General features: G+C 41.5%; 1 protein-coding gene across 2 annotated transcripts in view; it reads right to left on the reverse strand.

The window, feature by feature from the left end:
- sema5a (sema domain, seven thrombospondin repeats (type 1 and type 1-like), transmembrane domain (TM) and short cytoplasmic domain, (semaphorin) 5A) overlaps window positions 1-25,410 on the reverse strand; it is a 96,322-nt gene that overhangs the window by 17,260 nt on the left and 53,652 nt on the right. For both annotated transcript variants that reach the window (XR_009708538.1, XM_061238701.1), the window contains exons 7-16: window positions 23,745-23,958; window positions 21,598-21,883; window positions 20,818-20,953; window positions 18,314-18,518; window positions 15,914-16,121; window positions 14,224-14,341; window positions 10,704-10,885; window positions 10,155-10,298; window positions 6,115-6,262; window positions 658-883 (exon numbers count right to left, since the gene is read on the reverse strand). Coding sequence is in view for 1 of the 2 variants with exons in the window: in XM_061238701.1 (XP_061094685.1) it covers window positions 658-883; window positions 6,115-6,262; window positions 10,155-10,298; window positions 10,704-10,885; window positions 14,224-14,341; window positions 15,914-16,121; window positions 18,314-18,518; window positions 20,818-20,953; window positions 21,598-21,883; window positions 23,745-23,958 (1,867 nt within the window). In the remaining variant the exon portion in view is untranslated. The remainder of the gene's footprint in view (window positions 1-657; window positions 884-6,114; window positions 6,263-10,154; window positions 10,299-10,703; window positions 10,886-14,223; window positions 14,342-15,913; window positions 16,122-18,313; window positions 18,519-20,817; window positions 20,954-21,597; window positions 21,884-23,744; window positions 23,959-25,410) is intronic.

Consider the following 25,410-nt stretch of genomic DNA (forward strand, 5'->3'; position numbering starts at 1 on the left):
CAAAAAACACAGCTGCTAATTGTAATGAAATGCACTCACTATACCAAACCTACTCCTGTGGATCATATGAAACTGAACTTTTTTATATTTTTTATATTTTTATATTGCATCCAGTTTCACAGCTGAATATTTTCTGAAATAAGGGTTCAGTAACTTGCTAAAGGGTGCAATAGCAAGGTATATCTTCGAATCAAACCTGCAACCTTAACCCCTTAACCATTACACCACACTTCCGCCAGTGGCAAACACTCAGTGGCAATATCCTTGCCAAAGAAGCAAGAAAGCAAAACCAGAGCTGGGGAATTGGGGCTGTGATCACTGAAACCATGAGGCGGATAGAGAAACACCTACAGTCATATAATGACCTATGATAACAAGTTTAGAGTTTCCTACATTTTCAAGAAGGAGCCTGGTCATTATACACTGGTTCTTTGAAGGAGAGCACACTGAGGAAGCAGAGCTCGGTTGTCGTTTCATTGTTTGCTATTTTGTTTGAATCCTGTTGCAGGATGCAAACAGGGAGGGAAGATATGGACTTGACTGAACCTGTGATATGTATTAAAGGTTGTCGATATGTATTTTTTCAATGGTATGTTTATGGAATAATGGCCATTAAACTGAGATTTGAGGTAAGAGGGAGAGAGAGAGCATGCTCACCATCAGTGGAGCAGCCTGTGGACCCATCACTGGAGCAGTAGCGCATCTCGATCCTTTGCCGGCCCACCTCCAGCAGGCCAGGGTCAGGCACTCGGGCCTTGCAGGTGTATCTGAAACGCTGCTCATAATGGCCGCCATTGTCAGAGATGTTGACTGGAGTCCAGGGTGTCCAGGGTGTGGTTTTCTTCAGGTCCGGGCAGGGGAGGGAGTTACAGGATTGGTACTCCTTAATGGCAAAGAAACACAGAGCCCATGATTACCCAATGAAAGGAGACGTTCAAATTGAGAACGACCCCGGTGTCAAGCTCCGCTACATCATCAGGTTTCAGGTTTCCATTTTGCTAGCGCAAGTGAAATATTTCCATTATAGTCTTTGCTGAACATGGCAAGTAGCAGAAAAGGTCATTGATCAAGTTTAATTTAAAACACAGGACGGGGATAGGGCTCAACAATAATGAGAAAAATGCCATTGATATGCACACCTCAAAATTATATTTCGATCTGACGCCCAGTTGAAATTTCTGACAAGCTGCAAACAAGCTCATTGGTGTGGTGAAAATGAAAGGCACTCACTCTGTCTCTGTCACACTGGCTAACAGGTATGCCATCCTCATAACAGGGACCATTGCTGTGCTGTTTCTATGCTTTTAATTTCTGTCCATTTTAATATCTCCAAATATTTTCCCTCACTCAACTTTCCCCCCTGCTCTGCCCTCACTCCTTAAATTTTTTTATCTCTCGATTTCTTTCTCTCTCTCTCTCTCTTTCGTATGTACTACGTATGTATATACAGTATATATACACAATATAATACGTACATGATATAATGTAATGTACTATAGTGTATATAAATTTTATATATTTAGTTTTTTACTGAGTCAGGGATCCTCTATACTGTACATTGTTTCACAGTCTGTGATTATTTATCGAGTCATAAAATATTACAACCTGCCTGAGGGATAATGCCTTTATTATTTTTTTCTCTGACAATTTAATAGATACAAACCCAACGGAAGGGAACAAGTGGAAGGTAAATTATACGTTCATTAGGTTGAGAAGGTGATATTGTGGTTTCTCCCCTGTACATTTATTTATGCAGAGCAGACCTTGAGTGACTGCCAGACCTTGACAAAATAAGATAAAAGTCGTCTTTGTTCATCCGTCAAGTTGTCACGGGGTGCAGATTTGAACATTCAGCCTATGCGCCCTAAAGCTACAGTAACCTGAGTAAAAGCCCAAGGTTAAAGACACCAGGAGATTTTTCTTCCAAATGACACAACATTTTTTTTGGAAGATAAATGAGCCTTGTCATAAGTTGCTTGCTTTCACACCACATAACTTCGTAATCATCTCTGTTCATTAATATTTCACAACTTCAAATATCAGGGCAGTCCTGCAAAATGTTTTCTCGCACCTCAGCCTCTGGTGGAACCGAACTGCACAGAACCAAAAACAGCGAATCAACAATGTTTTGTTTTGTCATTTCTAGAGGAAAAGACCAATGCTTTCTGTCAAATAAGTAACACATCAGCCTCGAAAATTCATTTCTAATCGTAATGTTGAATATTGAAATATATTGATATATTTTTCCAGGGGCTTTTGTGCTCCACAATCTGATAAAAGTTATAAGGATATCAGGATTAAAAAAAAAAAGCATCGGCATTTTTCCACCCCACAACGCCAAGCTGTTACAGCTCTATTTCTGCCAAATTAGCAAAAAGGCGTACCTCTGCAGAAGTCACTGAGTTGTGACGAGTGCCATGTGGAACATAAAATTGGATTAAATTAAGCGCTCTATCCAGCGACAGCACAGCTCGCTGGGGCTATTCTTTCCCATGATCGATGCCAAATGGGACATTTGTCTGCGGTTCTGCTCGGCCTGACCCAGTCACCTCTTGAAGTGGCTGCACCGCACCGTAGACCAACGGTGAGGGTCGCGGTTCGGCTGGGACCGAGGGAACCCGATGCAGCATGCGGTGCAGTGGGAGCCATCGGACCTTTCCGGAACATCAAAGCCCGTTTCATATGTGTGCCAGCTGCATGGCTGCGAAGGCCCTCAGCCGTTTCCCCCGAACCTCGCTTTTACATCTCCCATTCCCCGTCCTCACTCGCTTATTTTTCTGGCGTTTTTTTGGGGGGGGGGTCAGGATTACTGTAGCTTGAGAGGGCGCCTTCCTGTCCTTGCGTTATAAATCTGGGCGAGGCGGTTCTCGAGGGGCAGGCCCGCACAGCGGACGGTTGTTGGTCTGCGGCCTCCGCTTGTCCGGCAGCTGATGAGGAATTGGCCGCTAGGTCTCTGGGGCTTCTTAACATCATTACATTGCCTGCAAGATTTATTTCATTGGGAACAGAGGGACTGAGTCAACAGATCTCTGTGTATGGGAGAACTACAGGAGGCGCTTGGTATACAGTCTAACAACTGTACACATAGCGGTGGCACCGCAGTGCATCTCATTGACTTGAGTACAAATGGGAGCATTAAGAGAAATCAATTACAGAGCGAGGTTTTGCTTAATTTTTCTTTTTTTAGTATTGGAGAGTAGGTCACCTGGGATCGCATAAATACTATAAACATCAGTACAACTGAAAAAAAATCAACACATTGTTAATGGCCTTCTAGTAGACATGCCCTCCAAATATTTTCCCAAATTCCCCAGCAGTATTTCACCCTAAACCTGGCATACTGTAGGGGTGGCCACATTCTACACAGATATCCTAACAAACAAGTGAACAGTATCATAATATACATACTTTATTAGCCTCCATTCATCATTTAAAATGACATTATCTACCATCCCAGTGCATTGATTTCTCTATTTGATATTCTAATTCATTTCTGGTAAATCATAATATTTGCAGTGCTTTAGAATCTTTAAATCCAGTTGCAGTATATATTTCTTTCACACTGCACTTTTATTTAAAGCATTGGAAAGCATAAAACACATACTGGAACACAAGTTTGGCCACATGGGACATTGAAAGGTGACTTGTGTGCATATATTTAAAGTGCTGCCCAAACCAAACTGATGAGAATGCAAAACTGTGACGGAGACACGGTATAGACAGAGGAAGGGCAAAGACACTGCTTCGAACACAGAAAAATCCGATTATAAGCAGGCAGAAGGTGATGGAAAAAGATATGTTATGTTAGTCTAATGCAAACATGGTAATGTAATGGCTACATGTGATGGGTAAGGCCCCTACCAAGGTGATAAAAAGTAGAGTGTTAATTTTAATACAGCATTCATTGATGCAATCTTCACAGTCCCAGCCCTGTACTGAATGTAAATGAGGGCTTGTGACTTCACAAATACAGGCTCCTGAGTTAATGTACAGTACATGGACATGTATTGTAGTACAGTCTGGTGTATTAATTGAGTCATGTATTAAATATATCTTCAGTGAAGATGTTCAATGTCCATGAATGTAAAATATTCCTGGGTTGAGCAGTTATGATTTGATTTCAGTAGTAAATAACTGTAATAACACAAATATGTATAATCAATTCATTATGAGTCAGCATTTTCCAAAGATGTCATGTTATTGTAGCCTACAGTTAACATAGCGGAAGACTTCAAGACGCAAATACATTACTACTTTTTACTCATACAGCAGCAATATAATTTCAATAAACATTTATGGATTCAAATAATGCTTTTTAAAGGGGGAAAAGTGTGCCAAAAGATGTGTATTCAATAATAGAAATCTGTGATAGAGATAAATAAACATTCACTAAGCTGTAAACAAATAGAAATCATTTTGAAAAATGCCTTGGCACAATGACGATATTCAGATCATACCATTTCCCTGGCAATCCCTCTATGCATTCACAGACAGATGTTAACGATCTGCTGCCAATATATATCAGACAAACACCAGGAGGAAGCCACAGATGGTAACGGTAAGATTGTGTGCAACCAAAACAAGCCATGTCTGAGACGCAGGCAGTCACCTTCACACAAGCTGAGCCTCCTGGTGTAGGTTCTGAAGGGAAGCTAGCGTAGATGTGCACCACCACCAACAGGACGGTAAAACTCACTCACGCACTTCAGGGACAGAATTTTCTCTTCTAATCTAATCTCTTCTAATTAACGTGCATCTCCCAAAATAAAAAAACAACATGAACAGATGGTGCTGTGTTCTTAAATTAATTTCAAAAGATTTTGGATTAAAAAAATAAATAAATCAAAAATACAATTTATTTGCTGGAAGGAAGATGTAGCCAAGAAAGCCTTTAGATATATTTCCTGTGATTTTCGTCTCTTTTGTCATTATTCCCTGAGATGTTCATCTTTGTGGGGACATCAACATTCCAAACCAGCAGTTGATCAGACAGACCATTTGACAGTTTCCCAGGAAAAATGACCAAAATGAAATTAGACCCAGATTTGGCTGACAACCTCAGTTTAAATCCATGCTATTTTGGTAAAGAAACCATGCGTGCGCAAGTATCTCAGTTATAGAACAGGATTGAGAAAAAATGTGTAAGGCATTGACCTCCCACCCGGTCTCTCTGTTTAATTTGTTGCTTCCGTGACTCTCATCTCCTGTGTGCGCACAGGAGGCTGATAAAAATAGAGATTCTCTGCAGTAGCAGGGAAATGGTATGGCAAAAGATGCTTAGACGCACACTAGATACACTGACACACACCGCGTTTCTGAATATGGCATGCCATTCCGAGGCTGTCCTGAGCAGTTGTGTAATACTGTGGCGTGTGAAAAACATACTGCCCAGCATCAGAGATGAAACAGCAGCATGGTCCTTCAGCCGCTCCAGCTGCCAGTTCCCCTTGCCCATTCACAGCCTGTCATAGCTATTGACCAGCCTGGTCACGTCCTTCCTGATCATAAAAGCGCTAATGACGCAGAGGTTTTCCAAAGCTGCACGCCTCCGTTGTTTTCCCAGTTTTCCAGTTGATTGTGTTTGCCCCCTCCCCCTCCATACTCCACGTACTCCCCGCCCTGCCCAGGTATTTCTCACCTGCTCCCATTTTGTAATGATAAAGGATACTGTGGTCATGTGATTCTCTTTTCGTTTTGGAAAGCTAATGACAGAGAGAGTGGAAATAGCTTTAAAATAACAAGCAGCACCACTCCCCTGTAATCCAAGCTGAGGGCAGCATGGTTGAAGTTCTTTCCCTCTCTTTTCCTCATTCCACCCAGGGACCACTGTTATGTTTTCACAGCTGGTATGTTCAGAAACCAAAAGAAAAATACAAGAGCCCAATATTTTTGTACATTTTCTAACACGGCACTTTTACGATCCAGGACTACGAATAGCTGCAGCTACTGACTGTAACTATTCATAGTCCAGGAAATGTAGGATTAATGTAGCGGGCTGTGGAGCAGGGTTTGATCTCTGGAGTAAAGTTCAGGGAGCTGTTTTGGCCTGGCACTGCTGAGTCCAGCCACAGGGGCTCGCTGTGACCCGTGTCACAGCGTGAGGAGAGGACCTACCAGGCTGCAGCCGGGGCACTCGTTCCCATTCTCACAGGTGCGGCGACGGGTCTGGAGGCCTCCCCCACAGGGCACTGTGCAGCGTTCCCATGGTGACCAGCTTGACCAGTACACGTGCGGTGGACAGGGCAGGTGCTCATTGCAGTATCTGTGAGGAGAAGGTAATGCAGGGTCTTATACTCACACTAGCGTGTGTGTGTGCATGCGTGCGTGTGTGTGTGTGTGGGCGTGTGTGTGAGTGAGTGTCCATTCATTGCATTCCAATCTTCATTCCCCTAGTGCATGCCAAATACTATATGGGATAACTAAGTACAGCTTAACCATGTAATGCTAAATTCCAACATGTCTTGGAATGTTAGCATCCCCATTAGGGAAATAAATCAACTGTTGAGAAAACCAGGTCACCAGAAAACATCTCTATGCAAGAGCATGACTTTGACTGCCAAACAGCCCCAATAAAGGCAGTCCCAATTAAACAGCAGCGGTCATCATTTTCCGAAATACCTGTTACAACCTGGGGCCCTGATGATGCTGTGAAGGAGCGCAGTCCGCTAATTAGAATGTGTTAAACTGAGCTGTTTAATTGAAGGCTATTGGCAAATGTATTTCAGCATGTGCAGTAATGGCACTCTCTGCTCTGTCTGCTGTAGTCACACGCCAGAGTTCAGTGGCAGAGGGGCCATACAGGGGGACAGCGGAGGATATGCAGGGGAGACTGACACAAAGTCCTCCGCACTCCTTGCCATTTAACTTACAGCAAATCAGCGGTCGCCTAGAAACAGACAGACCCCTGGCGCAAATTAAAAATAGAGTGTAATGAAACTTTGAAGAGTTACTCATAATTGACCCACGAGTTTTGGCTTTACAAAACAAAATAACTTCAAAGGATTACAGTTACTGAAACAGCAAAGCAAGACTACACAACAGATTAAAACGAGCGAATAGAGCCTCTTAAATCAATGAGCTGGTGCTTAAATAAATAGACCATCTGACAGTGGTAAAAAGTGCTTTCTTATTTCATCCATAGCATATTACTCCTATTAGAATTCTGTGGCTGCATATCGTCATTTGCCATGTCCTCTTGATTATTCCTCACCATTTTTATTTAGAGTGCCTGCAAGCCATTACGTTATGAGGCAGATATGTTAAAGAGAAACAAACATTGGCTGGGATTCAATTAACATTTGTTATTAAGTCCAATCAACGTTCGTCTTTTTGTCCGATCAATATCAGTTCAAAATTGTTTCTTCATGAGCAGTTTGTTTGGTTTGTTCTTTAAAAAAGCTACACTTTCTAAGTTGGTATTAAGAACAACTGTTGATTAAATCCAAGCCTTTGTATATTCATGAATGACGTGTTTATCCTTTATGTCAGAATCAGTTCATATGGCATTAACAAAAAGCGTAAAATGGTACTTAAATGGAAAATGTAATATAAATTGAATATATCATCAGAGCTTCAGATGGCCACAACAGAAACAATGTAAGCCCATGAAACAAATTGCTCCTTTAAATGAGTGCAATTTTCAGGACTGGCTCAATAAGAAGTGTAAAAGGAACAGTCTTCTAAGCATAGATGCCTTTAAACCGTGTATAAACATGCATGATACTCCATAAAACCAACCAATTGGCATTTAATGAAGATATTTCTGAGCGGAAATATCAAAATGAAAAGAAGTCTGCTGTCTCCACACATCTTTGTACTCTCCCCAGGACTAATAAATGGCACTGGATTTAATATCTTGATAAAACATGAATAAATGACATGATGCATCAGTAATAACTTCAGTTTCAGTTCCAGTCCAGTTCATATTCAAGATTTTTCCCCAGCAAAAGAAAAGAAAAGGCTGCCTTTTACACAGTATTTAAGGACAAAGGGGTTTTCTCTTAATGACTATCACACAATAAAGACTTCAAATAAACACAATTTAAACATTTTATCGCATTCCTCTCCACAATAAATTGTGAGTGCTCATGACAGTAAATAACCCAGATCCCTGTAGAGGAGTCATCCATCACTTCTAAAATCTCACCCCCTGCTCATTAAAACATGCAGATTATTTCATTCATTGAAATTCTAACCACTACAACAAATACTATGGAAAATTAGGCCTTGAATCTAAAATCTAAAAGATCAAAAAATAAAAAGCTTGAGAGTAGCAGATAGAAAGCATACTTTTATGCCCTACAATTAACCAAAAAAAAGGAAAACATGAACTTTTCTCTCAAATTTCAGCCAAATGTAGTCCCATACAGTGCTTCAACTGTTCTAACAACATTTGCTTTCCAATAAAATCGCTCTCGGCCCTGAAAGCTATTGGAAACAAATGTGTGGAGTGTCTGGCAGCGTGGTTGGGTGAGAGATACGACACGCAGCTTGCACGCTGTGGACTCTGGGAGACCCTGACTGGGGCGGGGGGGATCGGGCCTCAGGGGTATTGCAGAGCGTGGTCTTTCTGCCAGGAAACACAGCGCTGTCAGGCTGCCAGTGGAGGCTCACGGCTGCAGCCACAGCCATCTGGCACCGGAGCCACAGGATCCGCTCCCTTTTTGGGGGACAGAACTGCGTAATCGTGCAACTCCTGTGCACGCGAGCCGAATGCCGTCCAAAAAGACATTTTCTGTGTGCATGAAATGTGACGCCAGAGTCCAGTTTTGACATTAAGCACATTTGAAAGCAATCAGCCAGTTTCCTTTTGTAGAAAAGAGATTGCATAAAAAAGAAAAGGGAATGTACTTTTGACCGACTGCTCCTATGGGAAATTGACTAAGCATCTTTCCTCCACGAATGCAGCTGTCCTTAACGTGATGAATCCTGACACTCCTGCAAACTCCAGGTATGATTTCACAGTTATTACCCACCACTGGGAAACTCAGGGTATCTTATTAACGGACACAGCGGTGTGAAAACTACACTGGTGAAGTGCCAAAGCCAGCTTCCACCTGACTGGCTTCAGTGATTATTCCTGGCTCTTAGATTTGAGACACATTGGGCCATTGGGTTCTGGGATTCGACAATGGCTCAACTTCTTTGACAGAAAACTCTGTCTTTTATAATGAAGAGATAAATCTATTGTATATGGGCAAAATGGAAATCCCGTTTCATCACGGCTCTGTGCATTTGTGTCTATAGAAACCCCTGTGATGGGACGAGCAGATACGAAATGAGAAAGTTTCTGAGATACTCTCTGGCACCTACAATAATTCCAAGGTCAAAGATGACATTTATTCCCCATACTGACATTTGGTCTGAACCACAGCTGTACCTCCTGGCCAGATCTGTATGCTTTTATGCATTGAGTTGCTGCACATTATTGGTTGATTAAATATTTGCATTAACAAGCTGGTGTACAGGTCTACCTTATAAAGTGATCACTGAGTGTATGATTCACTCTAGAGGATGCTACAATGGGCTACACTGGAGATGCCAAGCTCATTCATAATTATAAACACTACACTGTCTATGAGCCATCCTCTTTAAAACATCAATACAGCACTCTTCTAGCACATTCAAAAATAATATAATTATAAGGTCTGGCAGAGTGCTTCTGCAACAAAATGTCAAAATTAAATGCAGTACTGAATTTGTTGTATTTATCATTTTGAATGTCAGACCTCTGTATTTTCAGCATCAACAACTAATGTCAAATAAAACAAACAAATAAATCAATAATAATGTGTTAAAATGCTGAACGGGGATCAAGTCCAACTTAAACCTGCAAACATTCACATACTGACCATATCTGAAAACTCTTCCACCGTATATTTATTATTCTGCTAAAATTGTATTATTTCTCTTTCCATTTTAAGACTCAATTTCTCAGCAGTAGAAGTCTGTTGCTAAGGAACTGCAAAACATATTTAGAGCACCTTATTTCAGAAATAACAATGCCTCCACACATCATAAAAAACGTGTTGGCATACAGCTCACTCAAATGAGACATCCTCACCTCGGTTTCCTTTAAGCGGGCAACAGTAGTTCTGAGTGAAATAAGCTGACATGCAAATAGCAGCGGGCCCTTGAACGTGGCTGGAGCGTACCTCTCCTCGCGGTTCTGGCCCACGCACACTCGGCCCCCGTGGCGGGGGGTGGGGTTGCTGCAGGTGCGCTGCCGGACCTGGAACCCGATGCCGCAGCTGGTGCTGCAGGGGGACCAGGACGTCCAGGGAGTCCAGGCGCCGTTTCTGAAGACAACAACACTCCTGTGAGCCCATAACCACACAGCTTCTAATCCAGCTCTTTTTACAGGGATCTTTGTGACATTTTTGTATTGTTTAAAAAGACTCCATTAAAAATGCATTACTAATTTGTGAATTAATGTTTAATTCATGATTAGCTATGAATTTGTATTATGACATATATTACAAATTTATAACGAATTAATGTATAATAGTATAACTTGAAATTTAATTTTAAATATGGCTACATACAGAGAGAACAAAATTACATAAAACAACATAATGTAATCACAAGGGACTTCCAGCAGCTTGATATATCCAAACTACAGAACACAAACGCTAATAGAAGCACCATATACTCCAAAACAGTTGGACATTCATAGGCATGGATTCAGTGCTAAGGTGGAGCACCTGGAGCAGTTGGTGACCTCCACGCTCGGGCCCTGGCACTGCTGTCCGTCACACTGGGGGCTGGGGCTGTCACAAGCACGAGTCCTGCACAGACAGGAGCCCACACTGCCCCCGTCGCTGTGACCGCACGTCTTCCACCCCGACCACGGGCCGAACCTCCCATTCACCGTCACGTTCCTCGTCTGTTCAGAAAAGCGTTCAGAAACACTGGAGTCAGTGGCAGGGCTCAGTGACTGTGTTTCCAAGCCGAGTAAGTTTTGCAAGGTTTGATTACACAGTGATAACTGAAATCTCAAATTGAGTTTTATTAATTTATTAATAGGCTACGTACAGGGTACAATCCTGAAACGGAAGGATCATTTAGTAAAGTCATTCAGTTTTTCAAAAGGAATTTCATGAAAGGTTAAATGTGCAGCATTTTCGAGTTTCATCCAGATGGGGAAACTTAAACTTTTGGTGGTGAATCGAATTTCATGTGTGCAACACACGCCTCATTGATCACAGTGGGTTACAAACAGGAGGCCCACAAAATCAAGTGCACAGTATAATACTATCCTTCTAGCCTCAGATATTTTAACTTTTAAAAATACTTGAGCAGTGCGGACAAATTTCCCCTTTAATGTAATTCATCACTCATGCAGTGTCATGGGAGTAGTGACACCCTGAGGAGAATTCACGGCTATTTTTTGCCCCAGCATTGAGTAAAAGAGGAGTTCCAGAACAATGCATTAAGGAGACATTATTCTCTGCAAAAGAAAACCAAGAATCATACTGAAACAGCACTTAAACTAAATAAATGATGCCATGGGAATAGATATGACAGAGAAGTGGCTTTCCTTCCAGAAGGACAGTGTGATCACAGTCACAAGTGAGAATGCTTGCATTGGGGGAACAAACATAATTTTAATTGCACCAAGCCAAATGTGTCATGGTTTAACCACAAGTGGTCGTACAATACATATTTCAGGTGACTAATTTACCAATACCATACTGTACATGCTGTACAATAATACTCAACCACATTGTTAGCTCCTTCTTCTTCTTCAGGTGTTATTGCAATGATGCCCCCCCAACAATTCTCACTGCTTTGGAAGCTACACCTGTCATATGGAATAAACACTTCTGTTTGTAACTGCATTTGTGCGAAAGCACATTTTCACAGGAGAGTTGTTGGAGAAGTGTGAATGTGGATATTACAGAGGTCTCAAAGGCTTAATATTTCCTACTGTCAACACTTTCATCTGACCAAATAAGTGTTGCACCTTAAAAAGAGGGTGGAATACAATGGTGTATTGTTCAGAAAAAAAATGACAAAGAAATAATTCAATAGGTGGATTTATCCCTCCAGTTGCATTCATTGCCAGTTTGCCATACGGTCCTGTGCACTTCACTTTCACATTATACAAGGTGGTTGAAAAATTGTTTATGCTTACTGAGGTAGAAACCATAGTACATTCTTACTGTATCTATTGTTTAAGTTTCAAGAGAACAATTTTCCTCATTTAGAAACACAATGAAATTGTATCCAAATGCTTATCTTACCCATTTATCATTGGTACAGCTATTTTAAGAAAACTACAGTGTTTCTCAAAGCAATGCTTTTTCTCAGGATTCATGAATGTGTGTTTCAGTAAATTTTAGTTTTATACATGACAGGCTTACTCTGCTCATTTCTTCACTGTGGATACTTTGCTATTGAATGCATTCATAACTACTCATATTCACCTAATAAAACTGACATAGGCTCTTTTTGCTGCCTTTCTACAAGTTCCTGTCATTGAAAATACATCATCCAAACATAACGGTGTCAGGTGTCAAGCTTGAAATCCTCCGCACAGCAAAAAGTCAAAGCCAAGACCCGTTCCAAATGGCTGTATGTTGTCTGAGCTACTCTCTCCCCTCAAACCTTAATATATTTACATGGCAGCAGTGAGTAGAGCGTATTACGGTAAACATTTCCATAGAAGCTTATACATACTCCGTTTTCTTTCTCAAACCTCACACATGTGTAATATTGGAGTAAAACTGTATGCCAGAACTATTATTATACAGTATTTTACCGATGAAAACCACAACTGGTTATACATGACATGCACCATACAATGGCTTTTTCTGCTCTTGTGGCAGGCAGTGCAATTAATTTCCATTTGAAAATGTAGTAAAGTAAGGACTAGTCTGACCTAAAGACATGAGGCACTACCATGAAGGAAGGTAACGTGTGACGCATAAATAGACCCTGTAAATACAGTACGTTCCATGCCTGGATCTTTGTACAAAGTGCTTTCTGAGGGAAATCTGAAGTTCACCTCAGGATTGAAGGAGAAAGACATCTGAGAAGAGAAACTCAAAAAAAGTGCAAACAGCAGAACCGCTTCTGAGTACAATACTGTTCTGACAACACTGTTGGTCAACATTGACATTCCAGCTGGTTACAGTCAGAAATAGTTTCCTCCGGTGACTCCAGGGAAATGTTTGGTCTGTGAACATGATCTTTGATTAAAAAACCCATCACACAGAGTTTTCAGCCTCTGTTTCAACCTATCTGCAACTTGCTAGGAGGTTGAACGTATCCTAAAAATGTCCTATTTTCTAAATTCCCTAAAACTTTCCATGAGGCATGTACATTTTAGTCATTTGACAGATGCTTTTAATCCAAAGCGACTTACAAGTACATAGGTTCTTCCACAAGTTAAAGCATCACATCCATAACTAGTAAAATACACAGGCAATCTACTACCTGATTCTAATGATTGATTGAACCGATTCAGGTTTTCAGAGAGTCTCAGGACTATAAAAACTTGCTGGGCTGAAAGCTCCACAGCTGAGCCTTGCTTTATTGTATTTGTTCCATCATCAAACGCAGGTATTATCACCTGTTGTTCATGAATTGTTTTTCCCTGGTCTGTAGCAGTCTGGATATATTCAGGTCAGGATTAGTGTTAGTGGTTTTCATGACAAATAATCTTCTGAGCTCATTGATCAACAAAATTAACTTGCCAGACTGTGTTTACGGAGATAAAAAATTAATTCTAGCACCCATTTGTAAACCCAAGTTAAGGGCATAGAGGGCACAGGTTGATTGAATGCCCAAACACACTCAGAATGCCTACGGCTGGAGTTTCTTCTTCAGTGAAGTGTCAGTGTAATGCCATCTAGAGTGGCTAGGTCTCTGATCAAGAATATATCATGTAGAACCACATGAAACAGATTTTTCTGAAAATCGAAAACCCATCATATAAAGCTATTGTTTTTACTGAGGTCCTTTCATTCAATACCTGTTATTATAATTCTGCCCTTCCTGCTGCACAGTCAATGTTGTTATGAATACAACTAGACAAAATTCCACTACTCACATGTTAATAGACCGATTAAAATCTGGTTTCCTGGACATTTTGATGCACATGACTTTCAGAACTGAAATACAGTGCCGGTAAAGGTATATACAAAACAAGATCCAGAAGAAATGAGAAATACGCTACAGTATGCTGTACAGTCAATCTGTGGTGTGTGGGGAACTCACCGGACATTCTGTGATGCTCTGCTCCCATTGGCTCATGCTGAGGCTCTCCTCGAGGGTGGTGCACTTCTTCAGCACTAGGTCCCAGCCACAGTAGGGGTCCCTGGCTCCCACACAGGCCCTGCCAAAACCAGCAAGTGGTGAAATTACTGAGCACAATAACTCGCTTTCAGTAATACCATGAAACGACCCGAACAGTCGACTAATGCTACCTAACACCAGACATTTGACTTAACTGTCTAATTAAAAACATTTCCCTGTTTTACAAACATCTCTTTTGTAGCCATTTATTTCAGCCAAGTAAGCATAATTCTCCTCCACTGTAATGCAAATAAGCCAACTTTGGCACAACTGAAAGACAAAAAACAGACTTGAGCCAATGGCAGATGATAATGACACTACAGCGGGATATTGAGGAAGAAAGCCATTTTTCTCACACCCTTCTGGGAAGCCTTTGTTGTAAGTACCCAGAACAGAAGCATTACACTCGAACGACTCAGATAAAAAGAGAGCGATATTCCATGGCAGGGCTTCATATGGTGCATGGTGATTAGGGAGAATCTGAGACAGAAAGGTCCCCATACAGCGGAAAGCCATGGACTCTGATAACCCACAGGGTGGGGACAAAGGCAGGGCTGTAACCTTTGGGGAGGGCTAAAGGATTCCTTTTAAAAAAAACTATTTCCACACTGTTGTTGCCTTTGTATTAGATATCGGAGTGCTTGACCCACTCACCCCCCCCCCCCAGACACCAGCCGACTACTTGTATTCTGGAGTCAGCTAATAAAACTAAATTCAGCCTGTGTTTTACAAGCTCAGCAATTCTCATTTATATGCAATCAGAGAGCATTGTCCTTTATCGATGAGCAAAGAGAGGGTGGAGAGTGCTTTTTATTGTCTAGCTCCAGGGACACAGAGTAAATAAACTTTGTTTAAACTGGGAGGAGCTCACATTGCCGTGTGGCTGCAAGTTATGTGACAAATAAGACGTTCCTTACAAATGCCCACAACCAAATTCCTCCAGGATAGCTATATAAAACTGAAAAACGGTTTATTTTAAGGTGACCTTGAGACTCAACATTACAATTCTTTTTATTATTGGTTTCTACCTTGCTTATTGAACTTTGCTGTTTATGGGGCGGCCTGTAGCGTTGTGGTTAAGGTACATGACTGGGGCCCGCAAGGTCGGTGGTTCAATCCCTGATGTAGCCACAATAAGATCCGCACAGCTGTTGGGCCCTTGAGCAAGGCCCTTAACCCTGCATTGCTCCAGGGGAGGATTGTCAACTGCTTAGTATAATCAACTGTACGTCGCTCTGGATAAGAGCGTCTGCCAAATGCCATTAATGTAATGTAATGTAATCTACAGTACAGTCAGCTATTCAGTAAAGCAAGTGCATCTCGGACTAAAAACATTGTTTTACCTTTAGTAATGTCATTATGCTTCTGTTTATTCGATAAAGGTCCAATGCATGTATTTTTTATATCGGAACAGCTACGGTAGCTTATCATTAGATAAAGGTATGAAAGGTATGATAAAGGTTATATAGGATGAAGATACAAATTCCAATCATGAAAGTTATATGCAGTAGAATAACAGAATAACAATTCAACTGGTATAAAAACAGAAATTACAGATACATCCTGAAGACAAAATGAGAAATCCAGACATGGCGGGGGCGGGGGTACTCACTGGCGTGTTTTGTGGAAGTTGCAGCGCATGAGCGGGATCTTGATCACCTGGTCCCGAACACCCACGAACAGCACGCTACGGCTGTGCTGAATCAGCAGGCTCCTGATTGGCTGCCTCTTCCTGGGGGGGAACAGCTCTATTTCATCCAGAAGGCAGCTGCCCGCCGACTGGTTCAACGGGGACAGCACTTTGCGTATGGTCCCGTAATCTGCGGAGGAAAGAGGATCTCTGATGGGACGGCGTGATTAAAACGGGCCTCGATGTCAGGAGCACAGCCGTCTGGGAGACTGAGGATCTTCAGACAGATCAGACAGTCACTGCCTCAAACAGGCCACATCATTGATCTGCCGCTGACCATTCAATACACAAACCTAGCTCTACAGGTAATCTATTATAGATCAAAAAGATTGCTTCTCAATTAATAGGCTATTTATTTAGCTGTCACATTCAAAGAATTCTAAAAGTTCTAAAACAAAGAAAGTAATGCCTTTCTGACTGCATTGCTCGTGTCTTCTGATACAAAGACTTTTAAGAGGCTTTGGGAAAATGAACGAAGATTAAACAATGGATTCAATCGACATTTGTCCTTAACTTTGGATTAGAAACAAATTCAAGTGTTATGTTTTCCAGGACAAACGATTTCAGTGATTTGTAAGCTTGAAAAATTGTGCAAAGAAGAAAGTGTAGAAACACTGGCATTTAATTAGAGTCAACATTAAGGACTAATGCTGACTAGACTCGGGACATTCATTGTTGCATTCTGACAATGGGAAGGGTTTAAGCGTTACACAAGCAGCACAATCATATCAAAGGAAATGAGTTTAGCTGGAAAATATTTGAGTCTCATTTCTGTCTATACATAATTTAATTACAGTTTGCATACAATTGAAAGTGTCGTGCTTATTGTTCCCAGCAGCCAGAGGTAATTTGTATGTCTCTGTTAGTCGTTTAAAACTTTTAAAATGTTAACCACTGTGCTCTATAACCAGCTTTAGTGAAATTGACCGGAACAGCAGACCTGAGATAAACTGGGGTCCTGTCCAGCAGTACCCTTCTGTTTCTAGCAGTTTAAGGCCACAGACACTGAGGTCAGACTTGGCCCTGTGAGTGCCTACAAGGCACTGATATGTTCAAGGGTACAGACCCAAATTCCATCAAATGCTTTAAATAAGCAGTATAAATCTGAGCGCTAATTGCTTCCACTCTGCTTTGTCGGCTAACAAACTTTAATGACCTAGGCAACACTTAATGGCTCTTTTACTAGGGTCTAGTTAGCACCCTGGAATCTACCGCAAATGTTTGCAATTATAAGGCACATTGATTATATGGCTGGACACACAATGAGGACATTGTTATTTCAGCATGACTGAGAATCTCAGGCCACTGATCTGAAACAGGTGTCTCAGCCCAAAATAATATTGGGACACAGACATACCTAGTTGGCATAAGGAGGCTGCACAAAGCATTACCTTTAATTTCCTATTCTGCTGCTGCTGTGTGCAGAATATAATGTACTAAAGCCTCTCTCAGCTTTCTGCCTCTCCCTCCCTATATACTGCTTAATGTTTTCCTCATGTCTTTCCATCATTTTTTTAATTGAGCAATTATCTAAACTGAACATTTTTATTTAAGGCGCTAACTTAATAAAGTTGGTGAAGAATCACGCTTTTTACCACTTTGGTGGATTTCAGAGAAATGGAGCTAACCAAGTTCCCCTGTGCATGTGGTTAGCACATGTCCCTTTGTTGAGAAATGAATGTTTGAAGTTTAACCGTGGCCTGTATATTAATGCCTTCTTAGGCCTCCTGGGCAATGTTTCACATTTAAGAAATATACATGCGGTGGAAGACCGGTGAATATCAGGGCACATTTTATCCCACTTTAATGAATTTTCTGAAATGCTACTCACATGAGATTGTGGAACACTCTGCTGATCGGCACAACAAGCTGTGCTGACCAGCAAATCCGAGCCAGCAAACATTTGAACTTTAACAAGGCTTTAATAAGCTCAGCACTATGTTCATTTGTTTTAAGCAGGTAGATGGTGAGATTTGCTTTCTCGCAGTACTCAGTATGATTTTTTCTATTTACTTTTCTATCTATCCACTTTACACTGTTTGGCAGCATCAGGCTTTTGTAGAGCCATTGAGCAGCAGAGCATATAAATACAGACCAAAGGCTGCTGAACCAGTCAGAATTTTCCATAGAAATACATTTCACTTCAACTATGTAATTGTTTTACTCGGGGGATTTACGAGGAATGTCCAACTTGATGACTGAATTGAGTGCCGGACGATACAGGCCTGCGTTAAAAGGGCTCTTTTCCAGAGCAACAAAAAGCCAGCGAGCACTCCCCACCCCAACCTGAGAAGAGGTCACACTGAAGTCCCCGTGACGTACCTGTGGCCAGGTAAATGATATGGAAGAGCATGTCTTTGCCTTGCACCACGTCCACCGCCACGTGAGAGAAACGCACGTTGTCCTCCATGAAGTATGGGACTGGGACCACAGGCTGCACCACCTCGTGCATCAGGATGAACTTCTGGGCATCCTGCAGGTTCCTCTCGGTCAGGTTGACGTATGAGCCATAGTCTATCGTGCCACACTGACATAACAGAGAAAGGAAGAGGCTAAGATTACACAACACTCATTATATTCATTTAGCACATGCTTGATAATGATCATAATAAGAGTGAAGAGAGAAGAGCTTCTGTAAGGGCATCATAATCAACTATCTAGTCAAATACAGTCAGCTATACTATAAGATGTGTTTTAAAAGAAAAGCATAAAAAAATAATATAACTACACTTTGTGTATAGAACTTTTCCCTACAGAATGTTAAATTGCTTTTATTTAATATGTACAAAAACAAACAAAAAAAATGACAGTAGCGTTTCAATAACATACCAGAGCTTTGTTGTTCTTTTCCCATGAGATTACATAAACACAATTTAAAAATGGAAAATTATAGAACAGAGCCTCCGGTTATCAGACCTTTGTCTTCATGCATATTCTTCAAAAGAGACATAATTTTTTAATGAAAGTTGTCGTTAAGACTTTTTATTCTTATGTTTGGTCAGTTTGCTTTAGGTTAACATTTACAATTACCTACGCAAAAGGGTCAATCAATATTCATGCTCCTTATATTGCCTCTGTTACTTTAGAGATACGTTTAAATGAACAATGGCATTAGGCCACACATCTGCTCAAATTGAAGACGATGTGAAAATGTGAATTGTGTTCTATTAGGAGTAAAACATACACAATATATACAATGAAACAAGACACTTTTACTTTCGGCAGGATGTGAAATACACGGATCCTGACAATGAGCCGTAGCAATGCTGTGAGCTCTCTTACAAGCCTTAGCTGTGACACATCCCTCGACTCGAGCGCTCCAAATAAATCAATCCCAACTCCCTCCTCAAGCGATGACTCTGAATTCCGGGACATTTCTCAGCGCTTAAGACTGAACCAGTGCCGCACCCCTCACTTAAGAAAGGGTGCAAATAAATAAGAGAAACTTCCTGTTGATGTCTTCGGCAAAGCTGAGGGGCGCAGTGGTTAGTCAGTGGGTCAGTGGCTGTCGGGGGCGGCAGGGCCGGGCACCATTTGGGTGATTTATGGCTTATTTCTCATGTGTAGCCGAGGTGAGATCTCACACAGGCTGCAGGGTGGCCTGAGCGTGAGTGGGTTCCTGTAACATATGCCACACTGCAACAGGAACTAATGTGTTTGACTGTCTCACTCACCTCAAGTTCCCCATGGCAATCTCCCTAACATGTTCATGGCAAAAGTTAGACAAGTACAAGTCAGCAAAAATCTTATATCACTTTGATGAACAGTGAAAGCTTTCCCTCACACAAGTATAAACAGGATCTATGTGCCTTAGGCTAAATAAAATGTGTAAATAAAGCTTGAATGTCTCAGGATATATCGTAAATAAGTTTCTGTGTTGTGCAATGACAATTCGAGTGAATTCATTTTATAAATTATACTAACATCGGTGCAAACAGGAAAGTTTGTTCATATTATTTAAAAACATGGAAGATTAACTGCATAACTGACTGTGAGAATTTATGTAAAATGATCTCAGTAAAACTTTGAGAGGCCAGTCATATCCACATTTGACTTTTTGAAATGCTGAATTTATGGCAAAACATTTTTACATCGAGAGAACAGCCCATCTTTGCCTCATAAATCTAATCCCATAACACTGAAAAAATCTTGATGAAGATGTCACTTCAACCGAGATAAAGTATGAGTCTGCATGCTTAATGGGAATCTGTGGTCCAAACCATTTTGCCTTTTGAAAAAAAAAATGTGAGCAATTCAAAAAACTGCAAAATCCATAAATCCAAGGATGGATTGTGGTTGGCTTCCTTGCACTGCAGGCATTTTCTTTTTGCAGCCGATTAATTCCCGAGTTTCATGTCTGCCGGTTGAATACCTGGCTGTACTTGTGCAAGCAGAGCAACACAGATATGGAACATACGTAAAATAGAGTCAAGCGCTGTCTGTTTGCAGATTGAGTTAAATCATTTTAAACGGCAGGGGATTAACCTTCTTGCTATCTCTCTTTAGCTGGTAACTTTAGAGTGGAAGTAATTTGGGATATATTACTACATGTCATCACTGCTGTGCATGCCTGCTGTGCTGAGATCATGGAATGTATCCTCATGTAAGACACTTCAATCTCCCTCTAGTTGATAACTATTTCATTCACCAGCTTCCTGTTAGAAATCCCATAGGGGTAAGTCGCTCAATCGAATACTTTAAGATTGGAAACTTTAAAACACAGATATGCACAGCAGTGGCAGCAACTTCCTTGTCACTTGCGGACCCAAATGAATCTTGCCAAAAAGGGAGGAAAACTTTGTTCTGTTGTGGCATGTGATGTTTACCTGAAAGTCTGGGTTGGGGTTGGGATAAGGCAGCCAGGCGGATCGTGAGTTCTCCTGGTACTTGAAAGGTCCGCTGAACACTTGGGTGATGGCGCTCAGATTGAAAGCGCAAACTGCTGAGGCAGCGATGCTGTTCCTGTGAGAAAGACGTTGGGGAGAAACAGTGAGCAGATGTGCTGCTACGCTAAACTCCAGCTCATTCCCTTTATTTCTCCCATAATTAGGAGCCACATTCTCAGCTTTTCCTTTTTCGATTTAATATTAAAACGCACTTCCAAGTTAAACGTTGCGTGCGGAGAAGTTCGTTACTTTCATTTACACTCAGTAAATTACTTTCTTTCCCCTCAATCCTCAAGGCACATGTGCTTGAAATCACATCTCTACCCCCGCAAACAGAGTCTGGCTGAGTTTTGAGTGTATTAACTGTAAAAATGGAACACTTGGTATTACTCAACAAATAAAAAACATCAAGAGGAAAAAGTGTTTTAGTTCTTTTAAACAGCGATTACCTTAAATAGGCTACCAGAAGAACATGGTGGGGATACTCAATCTTAAGAAAGGGTCGGTGTGCCTGCAGGCTTTTGTTTCCACTAAGCATTTACACACCTGATTCAACTAATGAAGGTCCTTAACCAAGACTCTAATGGTTGATTAGTATAATCAGGTGTGCTTGGTTGGAACATAAGCCTGCACCTACACCGGCCCTCTCTGGGTAAGATTCAGTATCCCTGCTGTATACTATGAAAAACCCTTCTTCATCTTTGGTAGCGCAAGACTCACATGTTGGTGGTGAAGATTCCATAGAGCAGCTCCAGCTCTGGTAGGAAAAAGGTGTCCTGCAGCTCGCTGTAGTCGAAGGGGATCTCCCCCGGCCGGGAGCAGTTGAGGCGGGCCTTCATGAAGGTGGTCCAGGTGTCTTCCAGGAGGAAGCGCCCCCCGATGTCGTTCTTGCAGACGCGGGCCGCTCGCGAGAAGATGGTTTTCCCGCAGTCGTGTTCCACCGCATTCTCCCGGAAGAAGAAGTAGGTGAAATTCCCAATGTCGTAGGATGAGACGAAGTTAGGTTCTGCATTAGGAAATAAAATAAATATGACTCTGAATAATGGCCGACAGTACACAATGTCTGTTGAAGGAACACCAACCAGTGGCAATTAACATAGCACTGTATTGATTTATATGTTAACAGGTAAGAAGTAGGTGGTCCTACATGATGAGAATTAACTTGAAAGTGGAGAGGATAGTTTTTTATAAATAATAATTGGCACATTAAAATGAAACTGATGATCTTTGTAGGCTTTTAACAACAGTATGTTAGTAGTTAAGTGAGTGGTACTGGACGTATTTTAGGAGGTTCAAACTTACTGATAGGACATGTAATTCTATCTTAAATGGAAGAGCAATACCAGGTGATGCTCCTTTGCACTTTGACACAGTGTGGAGAAAAAAACATTTGCTATAAAATCCCTTATTAAACCTTCTTTGCAAAAGGCTGCAGTACTTGTGATATTTGCAACTTTCATTTATTTCCCAATTAATTTTTATGCAAATCAGATGAAATCCTTCCCTGACAAAACAGCACATGACATGACTCTTTCTTGAAGTCATCCTCTTTTTTCGCACAAGTGCCAGCAGGGGTGTGAGATCATCACCCTGAGGTGAGAGATTGGCTTGCTTCTCAGTCTGCTCTGAAAGTGACAAAGCCCTGTCTGTCACAACCAGAGAAAACAGCAGATGATGAAACCACGTTTTTTTTTCAGTAAATAGGATCAAATAAAAGTCAGCAAACCACAATGCAGCACATTCAAGTGCCCAGTGGGTGCATCTACAGTGGAATTGCTTTTACACTGCTACAGTACAAAACAAACAAACCAAATAGGCTGACAAAATGTCTCTCTCATCAATCAGCATGGCTCTGGCCAGTGGCTGCTTGCTGTGTGGGTAACCAAGACAGAGCCTTATCTATCACAGCAATACCAATATTTTGTGGGTACTGGGAGCAAGTACCACTCAGAAATGCAATCAGCCATTGCGTTTTTTCATATGGATCACACCAGCAGACAATATGAATACAGAGGGACTAATATTATTTGGCCTGTCTGTAAGTCTTTAAATGGGAGGTAGATGCCGTCTTGTATGGTTGCAGTAGGCAGAAAAAAGCCACACATTACAGCCATCTCAAAACATGGCCAATCACCATGGCCATCAACATGACTGCTGGACCCCAGTCCAAGAGAAAAAAGTTGATAAAAGTAGTGTGAAAAGTTAGGCATAATACTTAAATCTGTGAATCCAGCAAACACTCGTCTTATTAAATGATTGAAATGACAACAATACCCCCCCCCACCCCGGACCAGTTTCCAGTTTTTACTCATTTTACAAAATGTAATGGGAACTTCAGGCATTAATCCTGTTGATTATCCAGAGCATCTCCTGCTGAGAGATACAAACTTTTTATTTTAGTGACCCACATTTCTATGATAATGATGGTCCAAGATTGAAAGTTATACTGTGAGATAAAAATAGCACCGGGGTGGAAATAAGTTAAGGGTCTCACTGGCTGTGGTTTAATTGTTAACAATATCATAGCTACAGTATTGTCTTCTGGTTCACTGTAGCTTCGGTTATTGGCATGTGCTATTGGTTATATTTTTTACAAAGTGACCTTCAGTGTCACTTATGATTCCCTTTGTTCTCAAAACGTAGATTGGGTCTGTTCCGCATTACCTATTAAACTACCTTGATGTTCAACAGTCAAGAACAGTACTCCAGACATGTTCTGTTCTCCTCATGAAAAACATATGACAAAAACACAAAGCAGGCTGAAAAATCTCAATGTTTCTATCTGTGCATGTTCACGTTTTGGTGCAAGGGGACCAGAACGGAGACCTCCCCCCTCACATCCCCGCACACTAGAGCCCCAGCCTCACCGTTGAGCCACTTGGAGTTGTACTGGGCGGTGCGGAGGGGTGGCAGCCCCCCGAGGCTGCGGTAGATGGCCGGGTCCCTTCCAGAAAAGTCCATGGCTGTGGCAGCGTACAGTTCACCGTTGGAGGTGATGAGGGCGGTGGAATTGTGCAGGGGGTTGTAAGGACAGCGAGCCATTCCGCTTATCTGCTCATGGACCTCTGTCAGGTTGGTCAGCTGAAACGATCCATGCACGCCATTACACGAGACGCAGGCAAGGCAGTTTGTTTGCATCCACAGTTAAGTGTTGAGTGTTTTTGTCATGCTTTTTCTCACATCTGAAAATGGGTGAGCATGATCACGCTCAGTTCAATTGCTTGAAGTTGTAACACATAAATAGAAAGTGCAATACATTGACCCGAAGAGCAGTAGTCAAAATCTAAAAAAGCAATTGAGAGTTACTTCACTATAACACATGCTGTGTGCTCTCTGCAGTTAATGTGGAATATACAAATTGCCCAATTATGTTGTCTCATTCTCTGTTTGTCATGGTAAAATCCCCTATTGGAGCACAATGGCAACCAGACAGAACACACCTTGCAGTGCAGACCATTTCCACATGATTTGCTTTGTTAGGAATGGATGGCCGGGTAAGGAAAATTCCAGTTAGAGCTGAATGTTTATGGAATTGTACCATCACCCAGAAATGCTATAACATTTGTGCAATGTAACTTTGAGCTAAAGTGCACAATAAAAAAATTACAGAAAAATTACAGAATCATAATGTTACAAAAGAAAATGAGGCTGTCATTGCAAAATGTACTTGAAATAAAAAAAGTACTGAAATACTTCTCAGTGGATCTAGCTCTGAAGCACTCTGCTGGCTGGTCCACTAATACCCATCTGGAGTTCTGGATTAGCCATTATTAAACCAGTACGAATGCATTCCTGGTTTGCAGAGACGTATTTGAATAATATTCTTTACTTCAGCGTTTGAAAGTGAGGCCCAGCTCTGCTCCTCATGCTTAAACATATTTAACAGCATGACCCAATGTCCTCTGGCCCAGTGACAGTCCACTTGTTCTCAATAAAAAAGATCTTTAATTTAGGAAAACACTGAATAATTCAAGATGCTGCTTGCCTCAACTATTACATCTCCATTAATATGGCTGCTTTAAGTGGCTGCACCTGTATTCACGTAGCGTACGCTTCCCGATTTTCCCTGTTGAAATTCAAAGGTTGAACGGCTCATAAGTGGCTAATCAAATAAACGTCACTCCTTTGATTGATGGATGACCATCTGTTGGCCATAGCAGGAAGCATGGGTAATTTCCACAGGAGAACCTCTGACTGCAGTGTCTATGGGGCAGGCCCACGTCGAGTAGAGCATGCATATTCTTCATTCTCAGTTAGATACTGCATGACCACTCCCTCAGAGTCTGAGCATAGATGTGGACAATCTGTCGGGTATGACCAGCCTTTCATCTCTGCCAAGGATTTTCAGTTCAATAAAGGTGAAGCCATCCAAAGTTGAAATGGATAGCTGGCGGGGGGGGGGGGGGGGATTCGGTCCTCATTTTTTGGTACCACACGGGACATGGTATTCTGTGTGGCCATTGAAAGGGGCTGTGAGAAATGAAAGGCCGGTATTGATGGAGCTGCCAGGGGCAAACGACAGTCTTCACGGAC

This window comes from Conger conger, chromosome 4, assembly GCF_963514075.1.
Source record: "Conger conger chromosome 4, fConCon1.1, whole genome shotgun sequence".
In the NCBI taxonomy this organism is placed as follows: Eukaryota; Metazoa; Chordata; class Actinopteri; order Anguilliformes; family Congridae; genus Conger; species Conger conger.